The sequence below is a fragment of the Anser cygnoides genome, chromosome 17, assembly GCF_040182565.1.
Source record: "Anser cygnoides isolate HZ-2024a breed goose chromosome 17, Taihu_goose_T2T_genome, whole genome shotgun sequence".
In the NCBI taxonomy this organism is placed as follows: Eukaryota; Metazoa; Chordata; class Aves; order Anseriformes; family Anatidae; genus Anser; species Anser cygnoides.
Genome location: NC_089889.1, coordinates 1920960 through 1941274, shown reverse-complemented (window position 1 = coordinate 1941274; position 20315 = coordinate 1920960). Strand labels below are relative to the sequence as shown.

General features: G+C 62.3%; 4 protein-coding genes across 7 annotated transcripts in view; 1 reads left to right on the top strand and 3 right to left on the bottom strand.

Moving 5' to 3' along the window:
- The first annotated feature begins 12 nt into the window (after positions 1-12).
- On the top strand, positions 13-2633 carry ISCU (iron-sulfur cluster assembly enzyme). Its single transcript, XM_048073867.2, has 5 exons — positions 13-164; positions 744-857; positions 1118-1228; positions 1604-1682; positions 2087-2633. Exons 1-5 carry the CDS (start codon positions 81-83, stop codon positions 2176-2178), a joined length of 480 nt encoding a protein of 159 aa, XP_047929824.1. The 5' UTR covers positions 13-80; the 3' UTR covers positions 2179-2633.
- A 1873-nt stretch (positions 2634-4506) lies between these two features.
- TMEM119 (transmembrane protein 119) lies at positions 4507-7485 on the bottom strand. 3 transcript variants are annotated; one of them, XM_066979088.1, is made up of 2 exons: positions 7270-7485; positions 4507-5899 (listed from the first exon to the last, which is right to left on the bottom strand). In XM_066979088.1, exons 1-2 carry the CDS (start codon positions 7468-7470, stop codon positions 5102-5104), a joined length of 999 nt encoding a protein of 332 aa, XP_066835189.1. In that variant the 5' UTR covers positions 7471-7485; the 3' UTR covers positions 4507-5101. The 3 variants fall into 3 exon arrangements, with proteins under 3 accessions (XP_066835189.1, XP_066835190.1, XP_066835191.1); XM_066979089.1 differs by having other exon boundaries at positions 4507-5861; positions 7270-7404; XM_066979090.1 differs by lacking the exon at positions 7270-7485 and adding an exon at positions 5967-6490 and having other exon boundaries at positions 4507-5861.
- A 3295-nt stretch (positions 7486-10780) lies between these two features.
- On the bottom strand, positions 10781-13421 carry SELPLG (selectin P ligand). Its single transcript, XM_048074011.2, has 2 exons — positions 12637-13421; positions 10781-12030 (listed from the first exon to the last, which is right to left on the bottom strand). The coding sequence occupies exons 1-2, from the start codon at positions 12860-12862 to the stop codon at positions 10862-10864; spliced, it is 1395 nt and encodes a 464-aa protein (XP_047929968.2). The 5' UTR covers positions 12863-13421; the 3' UTR covers positions 10781-10861.
- A 2903-nt stretch (positions 13422-16324) lies between these two features.
- Positions 16325-20315, bottom strand: part of CORO1C (coronin 1C) — a 49040-nt gene continuing 45049 nt past the window's right edge. For both annotated transcript variants that reach the window (XM_013173223.3, XM_066979085.1), the window contains exons 8-11: positions 19539-19684; positions 18296-18353; positions 17963-18208; positions 16325-17176 (exon numbers count right to left, since the gene is read on the bottom strand). In XM_013173223.3, the coding sequence (XP_013028677.3) occupies positions 17057-17176; positions 17963-18208; positions 18296-18353; positions 19539-19684 (570 nt within the window). In that variant the 3' untranslated portion in view covers positions 16325-17056. The remainder of the gene's footprint in view (positions 17177-17962; positions 18209-18295; positions 18354-19538; positions 19685-20315) is intronic.

The window sequence follows — 20315 nt, the reverse complement described above, 5'->3', positions numbered from 1 at the left end:
GGCGGCGCCGCGGGCAGCTCGGGGCCTCGCTGCAGAGGGGTCCTGCGAGGCGGGCCGGGCACGACGCCGCCAGACGCAAGATGGCGGCGCTGGGGAGGGCGGGGGCGGCGCTGCTGCGGAGCGGGCGCGGGGCGGCGGGGCCGGCGCTGGGCTACCACAAAAATGTGAGGGGCCGGGGAGGGTCGGGGGAGGGTTCTGTACCCCGAGTGCCGTGTTTAGTTTTGGGCCCGTTACTACCAGAAGGATATCGAAGCCCTGGAGCGTGTCCAGAGCAGGGCTGGTGCAGGGCCTGGCGCACAAGTCCTGTGAGGAGCGGCTGAGGGAGCTGGGGGTGTTGGGGCTGGGGGAAAGGAGGCTCAGGGCAGACCTTATTGCCCTTTACAGCTACCTGAAAGGAAGGTGTGGGGTGCTGGGGGGTCGGTCTCTTCTCACAGTGATAGGACCAGAGGGAATGGCCTCAGGTTGTGCCAGGGGAGGCTCAGGTGGGAAATAAGAAAACATTTCTCCTCAGAAAGAGTAGTCAGGCATTGGGACGGGTTGCCCAGGGAGGTGGTGGCGTCACCGTCCCCGGGGGTGTTCAAGGAGAGGTCGGACATGGTGCCTGGGGACATGGTTCAGTGGGGGACATTGGGGGTAGGCGGGCAGTTGGACCAGGTAGGTGATCTTGGAGGTTTCTTCCAACCTTTATGGTTCTGTGCCGGTGGTGGCTGTTGGTGACGCGCTGCTCTGCCCTGTCCCGCCAGGTGGTGGACCACTACGAGAACCCCCGCAACGTCGGCTCCCTCGACCGCAACGCCAAGAACGTGGGCACCGGCCTGGTGGGCGCCCCGGCCTGCGGCGACGTCATGAAGCTGCAGGTGAGGGGACCTCGGGGCTTCTGCTGGCACGGGGGGAGCGTGGTAGGGATGCTGGCATGGGGGGAGCGTGGGGACGCTGCGAGGCCCACGCCTGCTGCTGTCTCCCTCCTCTCATCTGCGGCAGTGACGCAGCTTGCCCCTGTCAGCACGTTCAGATCTTAAAACGTCCCCTGGAGTCTGGGCGGGGCTTGTCCCTGCTTACCTGGGCTCTGCCTCGTGGAGCTGAGCCCTCCCCTGCAGCGCCTCCCGTATTCTTCCAGGTCGAAGTGGACGAGAACGGCAGGATTGTCGAAGCCCGCTTCAAGACTTTCGGCTGTGGATCAGCGATTGCTTCCAGTTCACTGGCAACGGAGTGGGTTAAAGGGAAGACGGTAAGGAGCTGGAAGTGGCCGGGGTTGGAAGTGGCACAGTGGAAAGTATTTAAATATTTAAGCTGACTGTTGGGACCGTGGAGGAAACAGTCCCTGCAGTGACGCTGGCACGCTTTGGTTTGTTACCACCACTGCTCTGTCTGAGACAGTCGTTAAATTTGTTACTTGTTAGGTACAGAAGAAAGCAGGTAACGTTGAGAGGCTTTTCTCACGTTAGCGTGCTGTCAGCATCTTTTACTGCCCCTGGCAGTTTGAGGTATTTTTCCATGTCAATCCGGTTGGCTCTGGAGCTTTAAAGCACGCTCGTGGTGAATGCCTTTGTGGTGTGTGTGCGTGCGTGAGGTGACTGCTGACCACACATTTACTGCGTTTCAGGTTGACGAAGCGTTAAAAATCAAGAACACGGATATTGCGAAAGAACTTTGCCTTCCTCCGGTCAAACTGCACTGCTCGAGTAAGTAAAGGGCTGACCTGTGAAAGTTCAAACACGTTTATACTTGAGAGCGAGGCTCCTGGAAGTAGCGCAGAAGCTTCTGCGTGTTCTCCAAATAAAGTTTCTGCACGTGGAGCAGCAAAGATTGGCCTGCAAGAGAACCTCGCTTACGTTCAGACTTTGGTTAAGAATTTTCACATCAATTCCATCTTTTGGTGTCTACGTAGCTCAGAAAATTAGAAATGAGGAGGTTTATATTCTGACACTGTAAGGCACCACGCTCCCAAATTTTGCTAACTGCAGTGACGGTTGCTGCTGGCTGCTCCTGCTTTTAATGCCACTTTTGTTGTAAATGGCATGTTCTTCTTGAAGTATTTGTAAAAAATAAAAAAAAATAAATGTGTTTTCTTTTTTTTTTTTTCTAGTGCTGGCTGAGGATGCCATCAAGGCTGCCTTGGCCGACTACAAGTTGAAGCAGCACCCAAAGAAAGAAGAGTCGGAGCAGAAAGCCAACTAATCCCTGCAGGGACTGCGGAGGTTGTCCTCGTTCCAGTTCAACTTGCCGTGCAATTACTCTAGCTATTAGTAGAATCCCGCGCACTACTAACGAAGCTGTAAGATACGCACAACTCCACGCACAACCTCTCACTGTTCTTGTGTGTACAGCCTCTCGTAGCGCTGGAAGGACTGGAGTTGGGTATTTCAGCGGCCCGTGTCCTGTCCTAACTGGCCTGAAATGTTGAGAGGGAAGGGACTGTTCGGCTGCAGGGAGCTCCAGCGGCCTCTCTGAGAAGAGCAAACCCTGCTGTTGAGGACTGGAAGGGCTGCACTTTGGGGGAAGATGGATGGTTTTGCCTAATGTTTTTCAGAGTTTAGTGGGAAACGTTGCCTCGGTCTTAATGTTTCTGTAAGAAGCGCAGCTCGGTTTGCGTGTCGGTGCAGTACACAAATTTTGGGTGGTTTGTCTGCGGACTGCGGCTGTGTCGGAGTTTTATTTCGCAACCTGCGACCTCTCGCACGCTGTCCCCTGCTTGGGGCTGCTCTCTGGGCGGTGCTGGGGTGCCTCGGCGGGCGCTAGAGGGCACTGACCGCGAGGGGAGCGCGGAGCTCCGGAACAACCCTCGCAGGGCTTCTTCCTGCTCGTTCCCTCCCGGCAGAGGAGCGGGGTTAATTTGGGAGCGTCCGTTCAAAAAACGCTCCGTTAAGAGGGATTAAATGCACCCCGAGGCTCTGAACGCAGGCCGCGAGTAGCGGAGCTGTTCGCCGAAGCCCCAGGGGGAAGCTCCCCGGAAGGTTGGGGGCTCCGGCTGTGCCCCCTGCGTCGCCCCCTCCGCCCCACGCTTCGCAGCTGGCAGCAGAGTTCTTGGCACCGGGTCGAGGGAGGAAGGGGATCCTTTGGATATGCTGCAAGAGGTGGTTCGGGGGGTGATTTCGTGGCAGTTCGTTGCCTGCTGAGGTGGCAGGGGGCTCGCTTCTTCTCTTCAGTCGCGGAAGGAAACTCAAACCCACGGCCTGGCAGACATCTCCCGAGCGCCTCGCTGTGCAGCGTGCGGCCAGGCTGCTCGGGTGGCTTTGCTGGAGGTTGCAGAGAGAGCGTGGGCGACGCTCACCTCAAGGATTTGCGCGCCAAGCACCTGAGCTGGCTCCCTGGAAGCTTGGGGCACGCCAGCACGTGAAAACTAAATGTTTTGTGGCGGCACAGTGTGCGTTACCCTGCCCGCCAGGCCGCCGCGCTCCCCCCGTGCCTTCTGCTGATTGCCGTTTTTTCACGGGAGCGTCGCTGTGGATTTTCCAAAACCAAAAGGAAACGCGCCTGCAAGCTTTGCCCGCTCTTGTCGATTCTTATCCCCCTCTGCACTCCACCTGGCTTTCCCGTGTCTGGACGTGGAAAGTTCCTCAGCTGCATTAAAAACAGCGCCTTTGGAAGTAAGCGCCTCGTTCTGGTCTCTGTCTGCGACTTCATTAGCGCCCTAAATGCAAAGCAGGGCGCGAGTTCCTGCTGCCATGGGCTGCTGCTGGCGAAAGCCGCGGCTTCCGCAGCACCTCGGCTCGGCACCACCTGGGTGCTGCGTGCGGGGCTCCCTTCCCCGGCCCCGTGGCCTTGCTGCTGGGAGAAAGCGGCCGGGGAGCGGGTCGGCGTCCCTGTTTTGGGGAGCCCCCGGGCTCCCCGCAGCTAAGCGGTTGCAGGGACACCTGAGGTGCAGGGTTTTGGGGGGCTGCAGCTGTGGGGGTGCACAGCTGGGGGTCACAGGGGTGTGGGGATGTGGGGATAGCGGGGACGCGTCGTCTTCTGGGTAGGGAAACCTCTCGCCCTCGTGTTTGACTCCACATTGTGGGGTGCTGCGAGGGACGGAGGCGCCCCAGCTGCGGCGGGGACGGCACCGCCGCGCTCTGCCTGCCCCGCTGCGGGTCGGGACGCGCGGCACGGCGGCGGGCACGCGAGCGTGCCTCGAAGCGAGGCGCTGTGACGCCAGGGCACCAGCCCGCCTGCGGCCTCCCCGCGGGCAGGAGCTGCTGCGGGCCGCGAGATAACGGGTTCCGAGAAGGCCGCGCGCCGGCGAGCAGATTTTTGCCGGCGATAACCGCGTCCCCGCTGGCCCCCGGGGTGTCACCAGCCTGCGGGGGCTGCGGCTCCGGGAAGGGCTCCTCTGTAGGGTGCTGAACACAAACGCTTCGCCGTCCGCTCCAGCACGGGGGGCTCCCCGCGGAGCAGGCGCCTCCCAGCCCGTCCCGGCCCCGGGGACAGGGTCCTGGTGTCCCAGCCAGTCCCCGAGCGGGGAAGGACGGCACCGAGCGCGCGGGGAGCCCGCTCCGCCAGCCTCAGAAACACACAGGAGAGGAAACGTGCGTAGGAAATGTCTTTATTAATAGCCGAGGGGGTTAAGAAAGTAAGGCAAAACTCTCCAGCTCCGCTCCGAGCTCCGTTCCCTGTGCTTTGCAAGGGGGCTGTGACATTCAGGGCATAAAAACAAGGACGGGGTCACTGTCACCAAGTCCTCCTCCCTCCTGCTGGCCAGGCACTGTTGGCTTAGGCTTTCCTTCTCCTTTTTCTTGGTGGAGACCTCACCAAAACACCTCCGGGGGGGGCCACGGCACCCCTCCGGTTACCACCAGGCACCGCAGGTGGTGGGCGAAGCCGGCCGGGAGCGGTGTGTGCCCCCCGTCCCGAGGGCTGGGACGGCCCCAGACCCCTGCAGAAGGTCCCAGCGACCGCCAAACCCTTCACCGGGCGCCTGGGGTCGTGGCTCATCCTGGCGGGCGCAGGCACGGGCCGGCGGGCCCCGAGGGAGAGGAGGGAGCGGGGCTTCATCGGGGCTTCGGCGAGCCTCTGCGTACGGGTGGCGAGCGGGACCGGGCGGGAGCCCAGCTCTGAGTCCGTGGCGAGCGAGCCGGCGGCGCGGGCACGGCTCCTCCGGCGCCAGCTCCCTGCGTTGGCCCCGCTAGATGCCGGGGGGGCCGTCCTGGGGCACCCCGGGGGCCTCCTCCGTGCCCCCTGCACCCGGCGCCGCTCCTGCAGCATCTTGATTTTGGGGAGGGGGCTCGGCGGGATGCTCGCCGCCTGCCGGCTCGCTTCCTTCCTCCTCCTTCTCTTCCTCCTCCTCCTCCTTCTTCTCGTGCTCCCCCCGGGCGCTGGCCCCGTTGGCCAGGGGCGTTTTGGGGGGGGATTTGAGGCTCTGGGCGGCGGCGAGGATGTCAGCCTGCAGCTGCCGGCTGCAGTCCAGGGGCTCCTCGGCGCCGGGGTCCGGAGCCTTCTCGGGCACCTCGCTGAAAGCCCGGGTCCCCCCCGCCTTGTCCCGCTGGTCCACGTACTTCTTTTTGGGGAAGGACGAGGGGTAGTAGGCGGAGGCCTTGTGCTTCTGCCTCACGATGACGGCGGCGCAGATGATGAAGAGCAGGACGAAGGCCAGCGAGCCCACCACCACCACCAGCAGCATGTACTCCTTGAAGAAGTCCACCAGCCCGTCCAGGACGTTGCCCGGCGCCGAGCTGTTGGTGACGGCTGTCCCCGCCGCGTCCCCCACCGTGGGGCCGGGCCCCGGCGTCACGGGGCGGGCGGGCGGCGCGGCCGAGACCTCGTCGCCGTCCCCGCTGCCGCCGGCGTCGGGCAGCACTGCGGCGTGCCGGGGCGCCGCTGCGTGCACCGGGGCCACCGCCAGCAGCAGCAGGAGCTGCCACGCCGCCATCGCCCCGGGACTCGTGCTGCAGAAAGCAGGGGGGAGAACGGCAAAAATTAGAGCCTGACGGAGGAAAAAAACATAAATAAATCCCAAATTCTGCCCTGAGCAAAGCCCCCGATGCGCCCACCCTGAGCTGGGCACCCGGTGCCGTCCACAGCGCAGAGGGCCAAGCGTGTGCCTTGCTGCTCCCACACACGGTTATTCACCCGGGTAAAATTCGTTAAGAAAAGCAAAAAAATCAGCGTTGGTTTCCTCGTCCCGCTGACGGCGAGGCCGAGCAGGGGTTTGTGTTTGTTTTGCAATGCCGCGCTGTAAAAATAGCTGGAAACCGGCTGGCTGGGATTGCTCAAGTCCTGGGGACGCTGCGAGCGTGGCGAGGTGACCGGGGCAAGAGCCAAGAGCTGGCTTCCACCAACGGTCGCTTGGCCCATTCGAAAATTCCTGAAAATTGAGGTTTCCAGTGGAAACTCTGACACAAGACGGAGCTGCGGAGGGGCCGGCCCCCGGCGCGAGCGGCGTTTCCCAACGCTCGCCCCGGCTGCAAACCGTTCCCGGCTGGAGCTGGCTATAAATAGGCTGGCGGCTGGAGCTCGCCACGGGGCCACCACGAGTGCCAGGACACGGAGCAGCCCCACGGGGACCCCTAGACCTTCCCCCCCTCTCTCCTTACACCCCCAAATCCCAACCAGCCCCCCAGTTTCTCCCCCCCAAAAAAAAGCCAGCAGCGCCGCAGCCGCAGGACTTGGCTGGCGGACACGCTCCCGCTGCAGAAATCTGGTTTGCATTAGGGCAGAGCGAGCACGGGGCGCGAGGCGGCCCCCGGCCCCGGCTGAGCAGCCTGGCCGCCATCCCCCCGGGCCCCCGGTGGGCATTTGGGGGACGTGGTTTGGGGTCCGGGGCTTGCTCCTTCGTCCCTCTGCCGCCTTCGCCCCGTGGAGGGGCCCCTGGGGGAAGGCGGCGGCGTTGAGGCGCCGTTAGCGAGTGGAGCCGACGCGCAGCCGCTGCCCCGGCCTTGGTGGCAACGAGCAAAGCCCAAATGGATGCCGAGGCCATCCCCACGGCCATCCCCATGGCCATCCCCAGCCCCCCGTCCCCCCCGTCCCCATCCCCGCCATGCGGCCCCATTCCTGGCTTAGCCTGGCCCAGCAAACCCAGCTCCGCTTTCCTCCGCGCAGGAAATTCCAGGTTTGATGTTGTGCAGGCGCGGCATCCTCCGAAGCGTGCACGCACGCTTGTGGCTGCATCCCCGTCCCGCCGAGCCCTCACCGCGGCACCCGAGCCGTGCCAAAAAGTCAGGGTTTGAGCAGAAAAAGGTGGGGGGGGGGGGGGGGGGCGAAAAAGAGCCATGGAGTGCAGGAAAGCGGGAGTTTTGGGGAGAGTGGGCCCCACGCCACGTGCCCGGAGCGAAGAGTGGGGCTTGGGGAGCTCACCTCGCCAGGAGGGTGACGGCAGGACGGGTCTGTCCCACGCACCTCGCCTCTCGCCCCTTTCTGCTGCCTGCCTGGATGGAGCCCTCGTCCCTCTCCCTCCTCCTCCTCCTCCTTCTTTCTCTCCTCCTCCTCCTCCTCCTCCTCCTGCGCCGCAGCCCGGAGCTCACTGGCTGCGAGCGCCGCGGACCAGCTTGTTCTCATTAGGGCCGCTTTGGGGAGGGAGCAGGGGAGGCCGGCGAGGGGCAGGCGGCCCCCAGACCCACCACGGCCCCCTCCAAGGGGGGACAGCCCACAGCTGGGGGCCTCTCAGCATGATGGGGTGCCCCTCTGCATCCCCGCATCCCCACACCGCTTTTTGGGGTGCAGGAGCAGAAAGAGGGGGCAAGGGGAGGGCTTTGTTGCGAGGGCTGGAGGTAAAAGCGTGGCTCCTGCAGAGCCGTGTGTAGCCCCACAACGCAAGGCCCAGCCCCAGCTCCTGGGCCCCAGCACCCCAGCCCGGGGCCAAATCCTGTCCCTGTGCCCAGCTCTGCAAACCCAAACCCCGCCGCAGTGCGGGCTGGTGGGGCGCAGCCACCCCGTCCTGCAAGGCAAGGTCACGCATCTGCCCCGGGAGCAAAAGGGACCCAAAACCCACGTGGGGGCTCTGCCCATCTGCCCCATCGATCCGTCTATTGATCCATCGATTGATGGATCCATCCATCCATCCATCCATCCATCCATCCATCATCCACCCAGCCATTTCCCCATCCACCCGCCCACCCCAGAGCCCTAAAGGTAGGGACAGGGATGAGGATGGGGACAGGGACAGGGATGAGGTGAGGGATGGGGAGGGTTTGGGGCTTCGTTCCCCAGCACTTTAAAGGCCTCACGATGTGGCATGGGGGCAAACAGGGCTTGGGACCAACCCCCCCCCCCTTGGTTTTAGGAGCCTGTTTCCTAAACCCACGGCCTGGAAAAGCTCCTGCACAAGGAACTCATTCTTGGGGTGCAGCAGCGGTGGGGAAAATCACCCCTGTGGGTCCCCGTATGGGGGCACGGGCTCTGGGAGGGGGGGGGGGGGATCACCCCGTCCCCCCACCCTGGCCACGCTCCCCCCGCCGCCCGCGCTGTCTGGGCTGAAATTGCTCAAGACGCTGGCGGCCGCAGTGACCTCATCCCCTTGCTATTCGGCTCCGCGCCTCCCCGGGGACCCTGCCAGAATCCCCCCTAAAAAGCCAGGGCTTGGGGAGAGCGGGCTGGGGGTGGGGGCGGGCGTCCCTGTCCCCATCCCCGTCCCCGTCCCCGGTTCGCGTTTCACCCGGCGTCACCCGGCGCAGCCAGACCCCTCGCTCCCAGAAATAACGCGGCCGTCCGTCTGTCTGCAGCCGGCCAGCTGCTTGCAGCTGCCGGGATGGCTTTTCCCGGCCTTAAATTATCTTAAAAGCTTAGAGGGAAGCGGGGAGAGGAGCGGGGGGACGGAGCCGGGGCCCCTCCGAGCAGCTTGGAGGAGCGTCAGCGGCATCCAGCCCGGCCTCGCCACCATGACAGAGGGGTAACGGTGCCCGGGGAGTGGGGGATTAACAATTTTTGGGGGCGTAACGGCACCCATGGAGCACCAAAACGCCTTCCCCAGCTGTGGGAGACCCCCCAGGGACGGGTGGCAGGGCCACTGCCCCTCGTGTGATGTCTTGATGCTGGGGATATGTGGCCCTCATGGTCCTGGTCCCCTCAGCTCCTTGTCTGGGTCTGGGGTCCCTGTCCCTGGTCCCCGTCCCTGTCCCTGTCCCTGTCCCTGTCCCTGTCCCTGCCCAGCAGCGGGTGCCAGCACCCACCAGCCATTACGGAGCCGTTTTTGCCGCCGGGGAGGGACGCCTCAGCCCCTCGGCGCTGGGCAGGGCCGCGCCGCCCGGGCCCCGCTTTGTAATTTAGGGCAGATGAAAGGGGCGGGGGGGGGAGCCCACAGGGCTCGGCTCTGCGGGGCGCGGGGCACAGCCAGCCTCCAACCCAAACCGGCAATTTGGGAAATTTCGGCCTCGCTCTGCCTGTAATTTGCTTTGCTGGGGCAGCAAAATGCTGGGGTTTGGGGGGGGGGGGGGAGGAGGGCCTTATCCTGCAGGGCTGCACCTCAGCGTGCTCAGCGTCGTGTGTGGCACAGCACAGCCCCGTTCCCCGCACGGCCCCGTACCCCACAGGGCCCTGTCCCCCGCACACGGCCCCGTACCCCGCAGGGCCCCGTCCCCCACCTGCCACCCTCTTGGGGCGGCCCAGAGCGAGCAGGGCCGCGCGTGCCGGCTTCCTGCAGATTCCTGGGCCGTGAGCTGGGCCGTGGCAGCCCGACAGGCCCCGCTGCCGACGCCAAATAGGGCGATCCCCGGCCGCCGGCAGCCGGTCCCGATCCCAATCCCAATCCTAATCCCACTCGGGAGGAAAGGCTCCTCGCCCAAAGCGAGGCACGCCGAGGAGCTCACTGAGGGGGCATCAGGGCGCCGCAGGACCCCCCCGCACCGCCCTCCTCTTCTGGGAGAGGGCTGGGGTGACAGGTCCTCGCGGTCCCCACGTGTGTCCTCGCTGTCTCGGGGACACACAAACCTCAGTGCAAGCAGGACAGCCGTCCCAGCCGGGACGTGACCTCCTGTGACGGGTTTTGGCACGGGGCGGGGGGGGATTTGGGCTCTGTGGAGGTGTGGGGGTGGCAGGGGCGATGCCCACCCTGCGGTGCCACCCTGGTGTAGGGGACCCCACAGGTGACAGTCACCGGTCCCCAAGCGTGGATCAAAATGTGACACCGAGTCCTGAGGAGTGTCACCAGCACAGGACACGAGCAGCGTCCCCCCAGCACGGCGGGGTCCCTCTGAGCGGCTGCGGGGCCGGCCGCACGGGCTCGCCGTAAACATTTACATTCACCGGGGGCCCGGGCCCGGATGGAAAATATTTGAAGCGGAGCGTGAATGTAAACACGCGGGGCCGGGGACACGGCCAGGGCTGCTCTCGAGGCACAGGCGCTGCGATGCGCCTCAGCGCAGCTCGGGGACAGCACCGCGGGGGCCACCAGCACGTGCCGAAACGCTTCGGTGCCCGAGTGTGGGTTGTGAACCACAAGGGTGGTGTAAGCAGGACGGTGGGGTGGGGACGTGGGGACACGGGGACAGCTGGGATGGGGTGGGGACACGGGGACAGCAAGCCTGGGGGGGACAGGGATGGGGACATGGGGACGCAGAGCTGGCAGGGCAGGGACAACCCTGGGCTGTTCCTGCTCCCCGGGGCAGGTCCTGGTGGCATCCCCTCACCCCTCTGTGTGAGACCGCGATCGGGACCATCACACCACGAACGTGCCCACCCCAGCCCCACCGGTGTTTCTGCCACGGCCCCACCACCCTTTCCACTCCTGCCATGAGGCTGGGAACCCGCAGCCGCCGTCCCCAGCTGCTCAGCACCCAGGGAAGGGGGGGTTTCGTTTCTGCTGCCGCCAGGAGAGGATGGAGAACTGAAATTTCGGGAGGGGGATGTGGGCAGGAGCCAAGAGACCACCACGTCCGGGTAGGAGAGGCACTTTAATGGGGTGGCCGAGTCCGTTCCAGGTGGTTCTGCTGTGTGGGGTCACGAAGCCCACGGCTCAGGAGTGCTCCGGCAGGAAGCTGCTGAGCGTCAGGTTGTCGCCATCGGCTTCGGAGCCGCCATCGGCCAGCAGCTTGCGGTGCCGGTGGGGGCCCAGCCGGGGGCCGTTGGCGGCAGCGGGCTCGCCGTCGGGCAGCAGGGAGGAGATGCAAACCATTTCGGTGGGGGTGAGCTGGTGGCGAGCCGTGCGCGCCCGCCGGCAGAGCAGGGCGGCCAGCACCCCCGTGCACACCATGAAGGCGGCGGCCACCAGCGCCAGCAGCAGGATGGCCAGCAGGCACTTGTTCATCAGCGCGCTGTCGTCCCAGGGGATGGCGGGGGCCTCCTCCGCCGCCTTCCCTCCGGGTTTTGAGTCCGAAGGAGCCGTGGTCGCCTCTCCCGGGTGATTCAGCACCGGGGGGTCCCCGGCCTTTTTGTAAATGATGCTGGTGGGAGCAGTGGTGGTGGGGAGAGCTGAGCGTGGCTCCGTGGAGATGTCATCCATGCCACCAGCCAGGCTCCCTGTAGGGATGTCATCCATGCTGCTGGCCGTGGTCCCCGTGGAGGAGATGTCATCCGTGCCAGCAGCCGCGGTCCCCTCCGTGCCAGGCCCCGCAGATGACATGGGCCAGCCGGGGATGGCGGTGCTGTTATTTTGGGGCGCTGCCTCTGTGCTGGGCGCAGAGCTCAGCAGCAAGTCGGGGTCGGGGGAGTCGGTCTCATCCTGCGGATCCGCGGTGGTCAGCACCATCTCCCGGTGCAGGCTGGCGTTGGTGCCCGCTTCCAGCGGCGGCTCCGTGCCCGGCAGCAGCGAGTCGGGCTCGGGGGAATCGGTCTCACCCCAGTCCGCGGGCAGTGTGGTGAGCTCCTGGGGCAGGCTGCTGTTGGTGCTGAGCCCCGGTGGCAGCGTGGAGCCCAGCAGCAAGTCGGGCTCGAGGGATTCGGTCTCGTTGCTGCCGGGCGTCGCGGTGGTGGCGTGGCCGTGCCCCGGCATCGCGGTGGTGCTGGGGGGGGGCTGCCCGTTGTCGGCCCTTCGCCTGCGGGAGGGCAGCAGGGGCTCGGCTGGAGCCTGCTCTGCCGCCCCCCAGACCCACTGCAGGCCCCTCTGCTCCGGGGGCCGGGCCCCGCATGCCCGCAGGGTGCTCAGCACCAGCACCACCAGCACGGCCCAGCCCGGCGCCATGGGACCTGGTGGGGGCGGAAAGACAGAGGGTAGGTGAAACGGGGGCCCCTCCACCTGCGGGAGGCTCTGCCCGCGCGGTTCCGCTTTGAAAAGCAAATTTGCAAAAGGAAGCTGAGAGCCTGGAAATGGGAAACGAGCCGTGATGGAGACGGCTGCTGCGAGACGGGCGGTTGCAGGATGACGCCCCGCGTGGAAATGAAAGCGCGGGGATGTCGCGCACGCTTCGGCTCGACCCCACCCCGGGGTGCCCGTCCTCCCCTCCGCGGGTGGCAGCGGGCCACCATGCTGCCAGCGGGTGCCCCAAAAGCTGGGCCATTCGCTCGGAGCGGAGGCGAAGCCGCCCCAAACCTCCCCACGGGCAGCCTGTCGCTCGCAAGCAGCCCTGGCGGTTGGAGGCCAGGGAGGGCCCCGCACCCAGCCCCAAAAACCGACCGATGCCACCCCGCCATCCTAACCCCCCAGGGACCAGCACGGAGCAGAGAGTGGCACCCCCTGGGGACCCGTGCGCACCCAACGCACCCCCGAGCATCCCCTCAGCACCCGCTCCATCCCCGGGGCCGAGCCCCAGGGGTGCCGGGACCCAGATCTGGCACCCCCCGTCCGCGGCTCACCTCTGCCGGGGGACGCTGTGGGACCCCGAGCTGCAGCACCGGTGGCCGTCACCGCCGAGGGCCCGGCAGCCCCGGTACCGGGAGAAACCGGAGGGGCGTCGCGGGCTGCGCCCCGCCTGCACCTCCCCGCCGGGGCGGGCAGGAAACACGGCTGCGGTTTCAGAGAGCCCTGCGGGGGAAGGACGTCACGCTGCCAGCGGGGGCAGCTGAGGGCTGGGGGCTTCATGCACCCGTTGGGGTGCACCCCTAACTCCTATCCCCCCTGGGGTGACGGTGGAGGGTCCCCTGGGTGCCCCTGTCCTGCTCCTCCAGCTCTGTGTGCCGGGGCTGACGCTGCCCCGAAAGCAGAAGTGGAGGCAAAGGCGGCCCCGGGGGGTGGCAGCAACCTCGGCACGGCGTGGGCATGGCCAAACGGGGGCAAGACACAGCCCCCAAAAGAGGTGACCCCGTAGGAGGACCCCCAACGCGGGAAGCAGCCTTCGCATGTGGCGAGGAAGAAGAGGAGGAGCGCGAGGGCTTGGCGCGAGGCATTTGCAGGGCCCCCCGTGCCCAGGCGCGTCTCCTGGCCCCCCCCCACGGAGCAGCCGTGGGGCACTGTGGCAGCTGGGGCACGGGGCCGCGGGCGTTCCCTGGGCACCCAGGGGTGCAGCAGCTCGGAAGGAACCCGCCCTGACCGCAGGCACCGGCGCAGCAGCAGGCAGGAGCTGCAGCCGCAGGAAGGGTGCTGCAAGATCACATCCGCAGCGAGCGCTCTGCGGCTGCCGCCCGGGGCCGTAAACAACCCCACCGCATCCCCCTGCCCCCGGCACAGCCCTGAGCACCGCGGGGATGTTTGGCTGCGTTCAGCCCCTCTGGAATCCCCCCGGAGCCCAGGGGACTGGGGGCTGGAGGACGGTCCTGGTCCCCTGCAGATCACTCGGGGGGAAAAATCATGGTCCTGGTCCCCTGCAGGGAAAAATCACGCACGGAAAAATCCCGTTGGGCTGCGGATGAGCCTCGCTGGGACAGGTCCAGGGCGTGCACGGGCAGCAAGGGAGCAGCTCCTCAAGAGCATCCCCATCCTGTCCCTACCTGGGCTTCCTCAGGGACCCCCACCACACCTGGACGAGCCCGGGGTTCACTCGCTGGGAAACCTCCAACCTGCTGGGCCGGAGGAGCACAAGGGAGGTGCCGCGGGGGCTGTGCTGCTCGGCCGCAGTCTGACACGCTCGGGTTCCCATCGCCGCGCTTACTGGTGTCACTTATGACACTGGCTGGCCATGAAACCTAAATTGCGGGCGCTAACGAGCCTCACCTACCCCACACAGAGCCCAGAGCAATGACGGGTGTCCTGGGTAGCCAGGGCACAGCTTGTCCCCGTCCCTGTCCCCGTCCCTGTCCCCGTCCCTGTCCCCGTCCCTGTCCCCGTGCCCGGCCGCAGGGCTCGCAGTGGAGCTGAGCAGCATCAACCCCCGCGGCCCCTCCATCTGCCCGGGCCGGGCTCCAGGAGGGGACCTGGGCGCACGTTCAGGCCGTGACGTGTCCCCACTCCTACGCCTTCCTGAGCAGCTGCCGCCGCAGCTCCCGGCCCCGAGAAGGGGCGAGCAGCAGCCGTGCCCCCCGCCAGCCGCCCCGGGCAGCGCCGACCGGAGCCAAAGAACAAGCAAACAGAGGAAGTTTGTAATCAATGACTTTTATCTCTTGAAAATGGAAGCAAATATTTGGACAGATACTATGGCCGCTCTATAAGAGCGCATCTTTCAGGACGTCGCTGGTTCTCTTCTGGGATATCACGGCTACAAAAAGCTTCAGGCACTGACTCGGGCTGAGCCTGGCTAGGCATCATCAGTTCGTTTAAATTAAACACAAGCTACAAACTCCAAACCACGGCGGCGCTTCCTCCGCCCTCCTCAAACCGTCCACCACACCAATCTCATCTGGGCATCTCGATCCGGCAGTTCAGAAACTTTGTTCCCTCCAATTAGAAAATAAAAAAAAAAAAAAAAAAAACCGCAAGGTCCCCGAGCACACAACCCTGAAGTCACACGTACAAAATCAACACAGAGATCACCGTTTTGGGGGAGCAGTACGTTTGGTTTTGTTTTCCAAAAAAAAATAAAAAATAAAAACTAATACAGACAATCTCAGCCATTTACTGCGATACAAAACCAGCACCGAACATTCAAACAACCCGCGGCTGGGCTGGGAACCCAGCACCAGCGCTCATTTCCCCCCCCCTACACCAGCACCCAGACGGGGAAAACGTGCCCCGTCTGCGATGCTCACCACTTAAAACGAAGAAAACCCACTTTTAGGAAGCTTTCGTGCTATGAACTGTTAACACCTTCTCTGTCCTTCGCACCCCCTCCTCGTGCCTCTCCAGCCACTTCGCCCAGCTGCGCGGCCGCACGCCCGGCAGCACCGACAGCCCCTCCAGGGCAGAGGATCCTCGACCTGTAAGTTGTGAACGTGCAAACACTGAAGAAAAAAAGAAAATAAAGACCAAAAACGGGGAATTTGCGGACTTGGAGGCAGCCTAACGGAGAAAGGATGGCTTCGGGCGGGACGAAGGGACGCACCCTGCTCTGCGTGTCGGCTCCAAGCACACACACGTGCACGCACACCACGGTTGCAGGGAGCTGGGCCGAGGACCGGAGCCCAGCTGGGAAGGGTATTTGGGGCTCAGCAGCTGCCAGCTAACTCCTGGACATCGTTCGGACCCCCCCCCCCCCGATAGCTTTATCCAAATCTGGATTTAACAAGGGGTGCCGGCACCTCCCGGGCACTGCTGGCGGGGCTGTCCTGGCGCACGCAGCAAACGAGCGAAGCCCGAGCTTGCTGGAGCAGCCCAGGTCCCATCGCACCTACGTTGACACACAGGGCCGGCAGGGAACGCTCCTGCCCCAGCCCCAGCACCCCCCTTTGGCAGCGCAGACCCCGCACGAGCAGAGGTGGAGAGGAAGGGATCCCGAGATGAGCTCTGTGAGCCCCACACGCCCCCAGGGGCTTTGGGGGGAGGACCCTGAAGGAGCAGGGGAGAGCAGCGCCTCCCCGAGCCGGGGGCACAACCTGCCCCAGCCCCGTCCCCTCCCAAGGGCCGGGACCGCAGGGGGCGAGGGTCACCGAGCTCACCTGGGAACAAACCCTTCCCTGCGAAGTTTGAAGGTCAAGGTGGGGTGATGAGGCGGGGAGGTAAAAAAAAAATAAAATAAAAATAATCGGAAACATTTTGTTTCTGGAGATCCCTGGTGCCAGTCCCCTAGCTACTTCTAAGGGTGCTTTGGAAGCAGAGTCAAAATTTCTAACATCGGTTCTAAAGTCAAAGGCCAAAGAAGTGCAAGCTCAAAGGATTTTAAAAGCTTCTGAAAGCAAATAAGCCCCAGAGGCTGACGGCAGCTGTGGTGCAGCCCCAGGCATTTACAGCGACGCGTACAGCCGCAACGGACACGAGGGAGCACCCGGTCAGAGGGGAGCAGCCCCCTGCTCGCAGCCTCGTGCGTGCCTTTTGCACACCTTGAGCTTTACGCTCCAGGGATAAACGTAACGCAGTCCCTGCAGGGAGTAACTTCCGCCTTAAAACCAAAACCAGCAACTGCAACGTGCCCCCTCGGACAGGGCTGGAGTAATCCAAAACACGGCGTGATTTTACGAGGGGGAGGTGGTGCTCATTGAAAAGTTCTGCAGGGAGTAAGAAGGAGAAGAGGCAGTCTGTGGCATGAATCACTTCATTCAGCACTATATATATATATTTTTTTTTTAAAACCGTTAGACAGCGGTCATCAGAACACATCAGGAAGGCAGGAAAGTCAGCTCGTACGGAACCTCTGAGGGAGCTCAGCAGCAGCCTCGGCCACACTGCAGGGGGAACCGATCTGATTGTTCAAAATTGGAGATTTATACAAAATAGCTTCAGTTTTGATCTCTAAACAGTATAAACACCCACCACACGCACACACGCGCGCACACACACACAGTGCTGTCCCTTTAAATTTTAAAACACAAATACTGCAAAGTGGCAAATAAGAAAAATAAAAAGCAACTTTTTTTTGTTTCGTTTTTTTGGCAACTTTAAAAAATGGTTAAGAACAATGTGGCATTGGTCCCTAAATCTAGAAAAAGGTATTTGGGCACAACATTGAAAGTCATAATGGGTTTGTTTTCAAGAATTCATAACATCTGGAGGAGGAAAAAAAAAAAAAAAAAGACTGTCAAAGTAGCACTTATTCTTTTTGAATTTTTTGACACAGTCACATAAATTCATTAAAACATCAGAAAAAAAATATTTCACTAAAAAGCTTGGCTTTTAATCATCGGCTCTCGTTGACGTGAATTTGGGAGAAGAGGAAAGCTCGTACTGGAATGCTGCACGCTGCTGCTTGCCGAACCGGGGAACTGGAATGTGTCTGGGCTGGCAGCGCCCGCCAGCGCCCGCTCGCCCCGCTCAGTCTGCGATCTTCGCCATCTGCTGCTCCAGCTTGGAAATGCGCTCGTCTTGGTTGGTGATCGTGTCCTTTATGGATTTCAGCTCTTTCAAAATCTCATCCAATTTGGCTTCGTTTTGCTGGAACGGAAGACAAGAGGTGTGTTGGTTACGAGAGCCGTCGGGATCGGTTCTGCGGGAGGGAGTTTTCGAAGCAAGGCACCTCGCCGGGGGGGGACTCCCCAAAGCCATACGGTGCTGGGGCGCATGGGGCAGCGGGGTGAGCGTGCTGAGGGTGCCTGGCACACGCACCAGGACAAATCCTGCTTTTTAGACGCATTTCAGCACTTGCCCGAGCTGCCCTCTCCCTGTCTCCACACATCACTACACCATGCATTAGCTGCCCCCCCAGTCGGGATTCTCTTTAACCTCCTTCTGGACCTGCGTAGCCTGAGGTTAATTTGTCCCACCGGGTTTTGCACACACACAAGAAGGTGCCCAATTCAGGGTCTTACGTTTCTCTGTAACGCATGGCTTTTGCTAACCCCCTGCAGGACGTGGCACGCACAGCCTGCAGAGATGAGCAGCCAGCCGGCTGTTTATACGAGGTGTCTCACGCCCAAACGACCCGGCGTTGTGCAAACCCTTGCTCACAGGAAGCCTCAGGCTGAACAAACACAAGCAGGCGTGTGCCCGGGCCGACATGCCAGGCTTTCCTTTGCACCACAGCTCTCGGCCGCCCTCGGCAGGTAGAGAAACCTGCCCTGCACCTGTAGCACCTCGGCTCCAGGTCACCCACCTGCACCTGGTCCCAGGGCGCTCAAATCGTGCACACTTGAGCTTTGTTACAGCTGTTTCTGAAGATACGGCACCCTGACGATCAAAGTCTCAGGCCACCGTCCCCAAAACCTCAGAGATTTTACTCACAGTGTCTGAGGCATCAGCTGCTTTCTTTGGAGCATTTATGAGATCACTTTTCTTGTTTGCGGCAGGCTTGTTGTCCAGTATATTCTTCTTGACCACCTTGAGATCCCTGTTCTTGCCAGGAATGTACCCATGTTTCAAGGAAATGAGCAGGGGATCGGCGTTCTTCCCCTCAAACCACTCCTCTGCCTCCAGAGCTGCCTCTGGGCCAGCTGTATCAGGGTACAGGTCATCCTGGAAGAGGTCCGACTGCAAGAAGAAACGAACCGGTCAGGTGCTGCGGGGCTGGAAGGCACGAGCGGGCTTCAAACCACGCAAGCAGCGGGCTGTGCTCACCTTTCGAGGGACCGTCATGATGATGGGCTCACATTTCCTCTCGTGAAGCTTGAAGAACCTTTCCAAAAAAAGAGAAAAAAGAAAAGAAGTGTGACTCAGGGAGCAAGGACAGGCACCACGCCATGCAAAGGAAGCCTCGGTTCTGCTGCTCATGCACAGCAGCGTACTGCGAGACAGAGGCAGTGGAAAGTGAGCAATCCTAAGGAGTCACAGCTGGGCTGCGCTAGGACTTGCAGAGCCCTTGCAAGGGCTGGAGAAAACTACCTGTGTGCGTGCAGAGCTCCCTCTTAGGTACTGGGTGACTTCAGAGAGTCGCACTTTGGCCAGAAGGGGCCGTCAGAAAGGCACAGCCCGCTGCTCGGACTGTCGAGACAAGCACCACACAAGTAATGTTCAGGTAACGTGCTAGCCAGCCTGCTGCTCGCGACACACCTCACACCTCAGCTCCACGCTCCGGTCACCCCTTCCAGCCTTCGCCTGCACGGCGCCACGAGCTCCACAGCCCTCAGCTCGGCCACCAGGCGCTGCGGCTGAAAAATTCACGTGCTGCAGGCAGGTGCGAGCCGTACGCCCTTTCTCAGGGGCTCCTGCTCTCGTTAATAACAAGGAGCAGCAGAGGGCTTCAGGGCACCAGCCAGCACATTCCCCACCACCAGCCTGCCAGGAGCCGCCGCAGCGACGGAAGCTGTTCCCTGCGGTGCCTTCCCCTGCTGTGCTTGGCGATTCTGACCTACGCCTGCGCTCTGGGTTCTGCACCACCGCTGTGATTACTGAATTCCTGCCACAGCTTCATCTCCGCTTGCTGTGCACAAGCTGGAGATGGGCGCCGGACTTCAGCCCAGAAGTTTATCAGCGTGACGCTGACAGTGTGCTGTAACCAACCTGGTGCTCAGCATTCTGCAGAGGGTTTATTCCGCTGGCTATCACTGCCCTTTACAACAGACTCGGCCTAAAGCCCGTCACATTTTCAGGCGGTATCACGTTATGCCCAGCAGAAGCGCCCCCCAACAAGCACTACAGAAGCACTGGCGGAGCAGAGGTCTCTCAGGCAGGGTCCCCGTGCCCAGCAGCTCCCGGTTTGCCAGCAGGGAGCGCACACAAGTTTTGCGGAGGGCTCCCAGCCCCTTTGCCACGCGAGGTGCTGGGTGCAGCAGCCTTCACATTCCTGCACGGCTGCACTCAGGGGGAGGCGGGCTGCTAAAATGAGAGCACACATGGGGGCATTCACAGCCTCTGTCCTTACCTGGCAATCTCACACTTGTTCACGTCAAGGCCCCTCTTTGGCATGAACCCCATCCCTCTCTGCGGCTCCTTGCTGCTGAAGGTGTTGAGGTAGTGAACGTAGGGGGATTCGTCCGTGATCTCGAAGTAGCGAATGCTGCTGTCGCCCTGCAAGACACGAACAAGGACCCCTCCGGAGGCTGTGGGGACAGCATCCTGCGCGCCCGCGCACCCATTCCCTGCTGGGCTGGGCAGATACCGCTCTCACCTGACTCCCTCTCCTTCCAGGAATGCCACCACAGAGCAGCACACAGTTTATGTACAGCTTTCTCGTTCCCTAAGCTAAAGCTTCCGCTGCTTACCAGTCTAACGTCTCACCTGCGGCTGCTTGCAGCACGCTGCTGTCCTCTCCAATATCCGTACGGCACGAGCAGGACTGCCATAAAGCAGATCCCTGCTGTCGTCCAAGTACGTTATCAGAACAGCTTCCCAGTGATAGGTATTGTTCTTACACACACTGCGGTGCGACAGCCTGAGCTCGTGCTTCAAGGCTGGGGATGTCAACCTCCACATTTTCTCTCGTGAAAAAGCTAAACTTGCTGCCTCCGTTTCCCCAAAGTAAGGAGAAGATTCCTGCTTTTCAGCAAAGTCAATAAGAGCTTTTTTCTTTTTTTTTTTTCTTTTTTAAAATTTGTTTTAAAACATTTCGAAAAGGAAAAATAAACATATTGGTGCTGAGTGCAATTTAGCAACACGACAGGTGATCATGCACAGAAGATAATTTTAAAAACGGTGCACA

Excerpts from the sequence above, each read along its gene's own strand:
- ISCU (XM_048073867.2), top strand. The coding sequence starts at position 81 with ATGGCGGCGCTGGGGAGGGCGGGGGCGGCGCTGCTGCGGAGCGGGCGC. Across the intron at positions 165-743 it reads CGCTGGGCTACCACAAAAAT|GTGGTGGACCACTACGAGAA; the intron begins GTGAGGGGCCGG and ends CTGTCCCGCCAG. Across the intron at positions 1,229-1,603 it reads AGTGGGTTAAAGGGAAGACG|GTTGACGAAGCGTTAAAAAT; the intron begins GTAAGGAGCTGG and ends ACTGCGTTTCAG.
- TMEM119 (XM_066979088.1), bottom strand. The coding sequence starts at position 7,470 with ATGAGAACAAGCTGGTCCGCGGCGCTCGCAGCCAGTGAGCTCCGGGCT. Across the intron at positions 5,900-7,269 it reads GCCGTCACCCTCCTGGCGAG|GCTCTAATTTTTGCCGTTCT; the intron begins GTGAGCTCCCCA and ends TTCCTCCGTCAG.
- SELPLG (XM_048074011.2), bottom strand. The coding sequence starts at position 12,862 with ATGAAGCCCCCAGCCCTCAGCTGCCCCCGCTGGCAGCGTGACGTCCTT. Across the intron at positions 12,031-12,636 it reads CACAGCGTCCCCCGGCAGAG|GTCCCATGGCGCCGGGCTGG; the intron begins GTGAGCCGCGGA and ends CGCCCCCACCAG.